Source organism: Mesocricetus auratus, unplaced genomic scaffold, assembly GCF_017639785.1.
Source record: "Mesocricetus auratus isolate SY011 unplaced genomic scaffold, BCM_Maur_2.0 Super-Scaffold_100004, whole genome shotgun sequence".
In the NCBI taxonomy this organism is placed as follows: domain Eukaryota; kingdom Metazoa; phylum Chordata; class Mammalia; order Rodentia; family Cricetidae; genus Mesocricetus; species Mesocricetus auratus.
The window spans coordinates 98,519,826-98,527,519 of NW_024429189.1; the positions used below are offsets into that span (position 1 = coordinate 98,519,826).

Here is a 7,694-nt window from a genome sequence, read left to right on the forward strand (position 1 = left end):
AGTTTTAGGCATGCTTCGACCTCTTCTTAGCGTCACGAAGTCACTTCTCCACTCATCTGCGGTTTTGTCAGTCCCTGGTCATGTGCCAATTGTGCTGTGTGACTTTTCCTGAGGTGGCACAAACCAGTGTCTACCATAACACAGAGGTCCCGAATGACAGACTTAAGAAACAACTCCACTCAAGTCTAGCTCAGTGCACCAGAGAGTTTACTGAGGGTACTTCTGGGAATGTGAGTAAGGAGCACACAGGACTGACTGCAAGGAAGCTGCGTCACCACAAAGCCTGTCCAGAGGCATCAGTGACAAGGTGACAGTCAGGTAGCTGCATCCCTGGAGTTTCTGCACGATTAAAGCTGGTGGCTCCTCTGGTAACTTGTCCCCCGCCAGTCGTGTATCCTTGGGGGTAGAAGGGTGGGAGGGGAGAAGCTTGTGGATCCTTTAGGTTTCAGCTTTCTGAGACTTGTAAGTTTTGCTTAGTTCCTGAGCCTTTTTATTTGTTTTGGTTTTCAAGACAGGGTTTCTCTGTAACAGCTCTAGCTATCCTGGAACTCGCTTTGTAGACCAGGATGGCCTCGAACTCACAGAGATCCACTTGCCTCTGCCTCCCAAGGACAGGCACCACCACACCCAATTTAGTACCCAAGTACTAATTCCTGGGAGGGGACGCTTCAGTTTGAGGAAGCTGCTATACCACAGCTCCATTCTCTGGTGCTAGAGTCCTCACCTCACCGTAGACAGGAAGAGAGAAGAGGGCCAAGCAGGAAGTGGCCAACACAAGACGATGCTGTCCAGGATTTTTCTTCCAACTAAGTCTGCCTTGTATCATTCCACCTTCTGTGAGTCTGCCAAAGGCTGAATTCTGTCAGGAGGTAAGAGCCCTAGGGATCTGATCAGCACTGGAAATACTCTCACAAACACCCCAGAGGTGGCTTAATCAATCCCATCAATTTGACAATGAAAGTTAACCACAACAAGAAAGTTCTAGGTGAGGTGTCAGCAGGTAAACGCCTGCCCCGTGCTTCATAGATGGCCATGTTTCGCTTGTTCCCCATGGTAGAAACAATGAGGGGTTTCTCAGCCTCTCTACAAGGGCACTAATTCACTCATAGGGAGTCTTCCTTCATGGTCTCTTAAAGGCCCATCTCATCTTGGAGGCTCTCTCTCTCTCTCTCTCTCTCTCTCTCTCTCTCTCTCTCTCTGCCTCCCTCCCTCCCTCCCTCCCTCCCTCCCATTCTTCCTGGCTCCACTAACCCATTCTATTCTCTTCCTTGGTGCGAATGCAAGGAATGATCTTCTGGAACAGAAGCCTTTTGAAGTAGTTTATTGAAAGTTGTGTCGTGATGGTCACTATATTTACTTTTAAGTCTTCTTAACTCATTCAAGATTTAATCAAATTGAAGAATTTATCAAATAAAGACCCATTTATGAATACTACAGTCCCCCCTTTCCTCCTTACATTCTCAACACACTTAAATTTCTGATATTTGTACATTCACAAGATACGTGCCATCGACATGGGGGTGGTCCATTACACCCTGGTGGCCTTCGCATCACGGTGGGGAGACAACGCTCTTGGCTCTGGTCTCTCTGCCCTGTAAGGGATCCTCCCTCTTGCTCATCCTTTAGGGCTGGAAGGCCATCTGTAGGCAGGGCTGGCTCTGCAGGCTCCACGCCTGGCTCACACTGGTCTCCTTGGCTGCTCCCAGAGTTCCTCCTCCTTCTCCAGCATGTTCTGTCCTCCGCACGTCTTGTGCCTGGGAGAACAGCCCTTTGTTCACATCAAGAGGAATCTGCAGTCTCTTCAGTTTGGAAGTTGCCTCCTACCATATTCGGCCAAAGCCCTACTCAGAAAAGGAATAGAGAGCCGAGGGAGGTGGGCAGATGCGGGGCAGTACACAGGACCAGACTGCATTGTCACCAGGCTAGTGGCTCTGGGCCCATCTGAGGTTATAGACAGAGTTGGCAGACTGGAAGATTCCGGGTCCTTCTGCAGCAAACTCTAATTATGCCCGTACGCATGCATATAATGAACAAAATCTCAGTGATAATTGCCTTTGGATAGTAAAATATTAGAAGTGGTCTTTTGTTTGTTTGTTTCTGTTTCTCTGCATTTCACAAATAATCTATGCAAGAATTACAATGGGGGTGTTGTGTTGTGTGTGTTCACGTGCACAGAAAGTTTGTAAGTCTACAAAGAAATGAAAACATTTTTAAAAGAAGAAATAAAACAATTTTTAAAAGTCAAACAAACAAACAAAGGCAAGGGGTAGGGGGAATGCAGCTGGAAATCATCAATCCAACTACAGTAATTGTGAGGAGCAGCATGAGTTCGACTCCAAGCTGAAAATCTTTGTACATTCTTCTGGCGCCATCCGCTGGCTATTACAGGAAAGGCAGCTTAATTTAGTTTGCCGCGGGTTGGAGAACTGGAGATGTAAGGACAGCAGTGGGACTGCATTGTTTTACAGGCAATCTTGCCTGTCTTCACCTACAGAACTCACTTTTAATTTTGCTTTTCCGTAGTGATCATAACAGGAACACGCCGGAAAGTCCCAGTGTTTAAGGCCTTGGGACAGCCACCCGTACCTGAGAGCCTCCGCCCATGGGGTGCAGGCATGATTCTAGCCCCTCCTCCTCCTCACTACCTGACGTTCTGTTAAGGACCTCGAAGGAATGCATTTTCAGGGAAATCATCTGTGCATGGTTGGTTTCTGCTTCATCTAACTCTACCTCCCCGGTTCTCACAAGTCTGTAACCTATTGGCCTTGGGGCTAACCTTGGCCCTCAAGTATCTCCAGGGACCCCAAATGGCCCAAAGTTCTGGGAAGTCCTCAAGTTTGTCTCCACACTCACTCAGTCCTGCTTTCCCACCTAACCAGGAGAAGCCTAGCAACTCTTCCACCTTTATGGGTTCCAGAAAAAGGGTGTTGGGGACAGGCAAATGCCAGTCCTTCTTAATTCTCCCTTCCCTTAGAGGCAGCCTTGCCGCTGGAGGCTTGTCTAAAGGGCAGGGCAACAGAGGTGTCCAGCAAGGCTTCCTTAAGCCCCCATGCCTGCGGGCAATGGAAGCCACCCAAGCTGTAGTTCTGAATACTGTTCTCAAATCTTTTTTAACCTCAAGATCTTCACGTGGTTTCATCAGTGAAGAATAGCGAGAAGCTTCCAGGATGGAGGAGTGACCCGGGAGCCCTTGATTGGTCCTGCCACGGAGGGACGAGCTGCCCTGTTTGGAGGGCGGTAGTGCCCCCCCCGCCCCTCCCCCGCCCCTCCCCCGCCCCCCCGCAGTGCCTATATAGCTGAGTGGTGGCCTGGGGAAAGTGTTCCGGAGAAGGGCAGGCTCCAGGCTCCAGAGGTCACAGTAGCAGAGAACCGAGGTATGTGGCAGGGGTTTCCCAGACCAAGCAGTGGCTTGTGACTTCCCTCCCTGCCGCCGGTCCCAGGCAGGGAAGCTATGCTTGCCTCTGCCTAGGTACCCCTGCATTCCTATGCTCCGATGCTACTGGGAAATGCTAGTTCAGGACTAACTGGCGGGAATTTCGTTTCTGATCTTAAGCCCTTATCCGTGAATACTGAGTCCTTTCTCAAGAAATCTGTGCTTTCATTTAAAAAAAATCCTCACTCTTGGACATCTTCCATGATATTACTCTTATTTAAGATTTCTCCTACCATGATACGGCCTGATAACATGGGGACATGGCCCCTATTTGAGAGACCAATGCATACTTACTTCATACTTGGACCTCTTTGCGGAAAAGTTGGTTCGAGTTCATTGTGATTGATGTGGGAGGTGCCAGGGACTGGGTACTTTACCCACCCAGGGGCAAAGACAGGCAGTGCCCACGAGGATGGGACAGTGAGGTCCCCCTGCATCCCCCAGAATTGACAGGGTGTGCTCTTAGGCTGGGATAGACTTGGGTCTTGTTTTGGTTTTTGTTTGTAAAATAGGCACCAGTGCTACCCCAGAGTTACACACTGTAACAGGAGCATCGAGTCTGTCTGGCAATGCTGCGGAGAACAGTGGAGGCATGCTGCTATGAGGGACCCACAGTAAATCTTCATCTAGGTGGCTGCACTGACCCACTGTGCTTTAGGAATCTATGTCCCTGGTCAACACAGATAAAGGACCTGGTGCTGGGGCACTCTGGTGTTGGCCTTCAGGGTGGATTTCCACAGTGGCTAGCTTCAGGAGCAAGATGTCAGAGCCGATACAACTGGTGATGATGAGGGCCGGGAAATTCCCTGAGATCAGCAGCTCTTGGGACCCTGGGACAATCTTGGCTGTCTCCCAAGGCTTGCTAACATCCCTTTCCTCTAATGCAGTGGTTCTCAAACTTTCTAATGCTGTGACCCTTCAATACGGTTGCTCGTGCCGTGGTGACCCTCAACAATCAAATGATTTTGTTGTGACTTCATAACTGTAATGTTGCCAGTTATGAAATGTAATGTAAATAAATGATATGCAGTATATACGACATGTGACCCCAGAGGGTTGAGAACCACTACTCTAATGTCTCATGAAATCCTTCAAGGGCCCTGATTTCTGTTAGCTTAGGACCTGTCATGCCCCAGCAACACAAAACATTAGCAGCACCGACCCCTGACCTCCTCATAGGCAGTGGGACCGTTAATGGTATGTGCTCTCAGAATCAATGTTGAATTCGAGTTGTCCACCTACTACAGTGCAGCTCAGAGCAAATTACTTGATATCTCTGAATCCCAGAACAGCTTCTTTTTTTGGAGGGGGGGTTTCAAGACAGGGTTTCTCTGTGACTTTGGAGGCTGTCCTTGAGCTAGCTCTTGTAGACCAAGCTGGTCTTGAACTCACAGAGATCCACCTGCCTCTGCCTCCCGAGTGCTGGGATTAAAGGCATGGGCCGCCACCACCCAGCCCCAGAACAACTTTTAATAAAAATCCAATAAAAGTTCTTTTTCCTTGTGCGAATTAGATCGTGTCACAGAAGGGTTTGAGGTAGTAGCTGCCATGTAATACGTGTGTGACTAAAGGCTATTAGGATGAGCAGAGGGTACACATTGGCCCCTAGGTGACATTGGCAAAGCTACCAACAACACAAGCACATTGTGATGGTGATCCAGGAGACGGGGACCCCTGGCTGCGTGGCCATTCCCCCTCCCCTCCAGCATGGCCTCCTCCTCTCAGCAGTCAGTGTCTTAGAGTGGACAGCGGACTGTGTCTGGGGCAGTGCGGACTCGGGGCAATAGGAAATAAGAAAGACCAAAAACACAGCCTAGATCAGGCCCTTTGGCTCCAACTCTTACCTCCCAGGGCGTGTTCACCTGAAGGACGCGGGCAACGCAAGGGAAAGCTGCCTTCGTTGTGCGTCTGTTTCCGATCATGGCCAACAACTTTCTAATGACAGCTTGCAGCTTCCCATCGGACCCCACACAGTGGAGAGCAGACCAAGTGGAGTAGTCCCGGGGAAAACAAAGCTGGTAGTGAAGCTGCCCTAGGACTGTGCACGAGAGAGGCATCCTTATGAACTGAGGCTTCCTTTAAAATCTGTCCACTCTTGGAGGGTGGGAGCCCAAGGTCTGTGACGACCCAGTGTTTCCCTTGCAGATTCTCACACCATGAAGAACCGTCTGGGCACATGGGGACTGGTCATCCTCTGCATGCTGCTTGCCAGCCACCTCTCCATGGTCAAGGCGAGGGGCATAAAGCACAGGTTCAAGTGGAACCGGAAAGCCATGTCCAGCAGCGACCAGATGACCGAAGCCCGCATGGCTGAGAACCGCCCAGGAGCTTTCATCAAGCAAGGCCGGAAGCTGGACATCGATTTTGGAGCAGAGGGCAACAGGTACTACGCCACCAACTACTGGCAGTTCCCGGATGGGATCTACTACGAAGGCTGCTCTGACGCCAATGTGACCAAGGAGGTGCTGGTGGCCAGCTGCATCAACACCACCCAGGCGGCCAACCAGGCTGAGTTCTCCCGGGAGAAGCCGGATAACAAGCTCCACCAGCGAGTCCTCTGGCGGCTGATCAAAGAGATCTGCTCCACCAAGCATTGCGAATACTGGTTGGAAAGGGGAGGTGCACTGCGGGTCACTGTGGACCAGCCAGCAATGGTCTGCCTGCTGGGTTTCATTTGGTTCATTGTAAAATAAACAACAACAAGGTTGGCAGCCACAGAGGTGAGCCAGCCGGCAAAGGTGGACAGAGGTACCCCAGCTCTCCCTCTCTAACCCCCAGTGTCCTGAAGGTACCAAGGTGTAGTGATTCATGGCACTTCAAAAGTCCCTTCCAAGTACTCTCCTTCCCAGCATGAGTTTAATAAGGTGTTTCAGTGCCCCCATACCTCTCCCTGGCGGAACCGTCTTGTTCCCACTTTTACAGCTATTCTAGGTGATAGACCAACCAAAGAACTCGCAAACTGCTGTACACAGCACCTGATTCCCCCAGCTAATGGAGGTGGCCAGGAAACTGAGGTTCGCATCGCTGAAGTCGCCCTCAGGTACAGACAGGAAGCAGCAGAGCTGGGATTCCCCTGTTCTGTCTCCCCTCAGGTTTCCTGTTCCATGTAGCCCAGAACTGCTCATGATCACGGCAGGATTCCCAGGTGCAAGCCCAGGCCTGTGTGTGGAGTGGAAGTCCCCCCCTGAAGGAAGTGGGCATCCCTGAGCAAGGACTATGCATCTTGACACCTTCCAGTGAGGCTAAAACATTACAAAGACGTTCAACTCAAGCAGACACTCCACCAGACAGAGGTTCAGAAATGACATTGTAGGGAAATTTGCCACTTGCTTCCCAGAGAGCAACATCAGGACAGGATGTGTTTGTGGTGTCTAGATTCTCTTCCACAAGGACTGGTGTTTGCTGTGCTGGTCCCTGCAACGATCTGCAAAGTTAAGAAACCCCTTGTAAATGACATGTTTGCATCTTTGTTTTTCATTTATCTGTTTTGTTTTTCTAGATGGGAATCTATATAGCCCAGGTTGGCCTCAAACTCACATTCTTTTAGCCTCCTGAATGCTGGGATTGCAGGCATGCCACCAAGCCCAGATGTTCCCCGGACCTGTACACGTGGTCTTGTGTATCCTGTAAGCATCTTTAAATATGTTCCCTTTGTACAGTGCTCTCCGCAATCACTACTGCTTTTCGAACCCACTTTGGCAAGGGTTATTCTTGGTGAATCAATTATTACTCAAAAAATACAATTACTGGCCAAAAAGCCTGAGACTGGCATCTTTGAGAGACCAATAAAGACTCTGTCATCACGAGAATTGGTACACTGTTCTACCACTCTTTGAGCTTAAATATATATATTAAAATATGACTATTACTTAACCCTTTAAGATCCTCCCGCAGGCCCTCCTCCCTTTCAGGGTCCCCAGGAGTTGCTGGGCAGTATCTGGGTGTATTATCTTTTAAGAGGAACGGCATCTGCGGGATGGGGTGGGGGAGGACACACGTGTGCTGTCAAAGGGTTCATCTGCAGCATTTCAGAGCATGCGTGCTGATAACAGCACCTCATGTGCTGCGTTCCCACTGCCATCAGTTCTTCTCAAGGACACCTCTGGGAGGCTTCACACGGTAAGGGGCATGAGGCAGGCAGCCCAAGGACACACAGCCTTCCCCGGGACCTTTCCCCACTGGTCAGACAGTGCAGAGACACCAGCCCGCTGTGGCACACTGCTTGCCAGCACGACACGCCTCCTTGGCTCCCATTGTCTAC

The 7,694-nt window shown here is 50.2% G+C and overlaps 1 protein-coding gene across 1 annotated transcript; it reads left to right on the forward strand.

Moving 5' to 3' along the window:
- The first annotated feature begins 3,309 nt into the window (after positions 1-3,309).
- Prnd (prion like protein doppel) lies at positions 3,310-7,248 on the forward strand. The gene is made up of 2 exons (XM_021226365.2): positions 3,310-3,374; positions 5,579-7,248. The coding sequence occupies exon 2, from the start codon at positions 5,590-5,592 to the stop codon at positions 6,124-6,126; it is 537 nt and encodes a 178-aa protein (XP_021082024.1). The 5' UTR covers positions 3,310-3,374; positions 5,579-5,589; the 3' UTR covers positions 6,127-7,248.
- The last annotated feature ends 446 nt before the right edge of the window (positions 7,249-7,694 follow it).

Coding starts and splice junctions, on each gene's coding strand:
- Prnd (XM_021226365.2), top strand. CDS start 5,590: ATGAAGAACCGTCTGGGCACATGGGGACTGGTCATCCTCTGCATGCTG.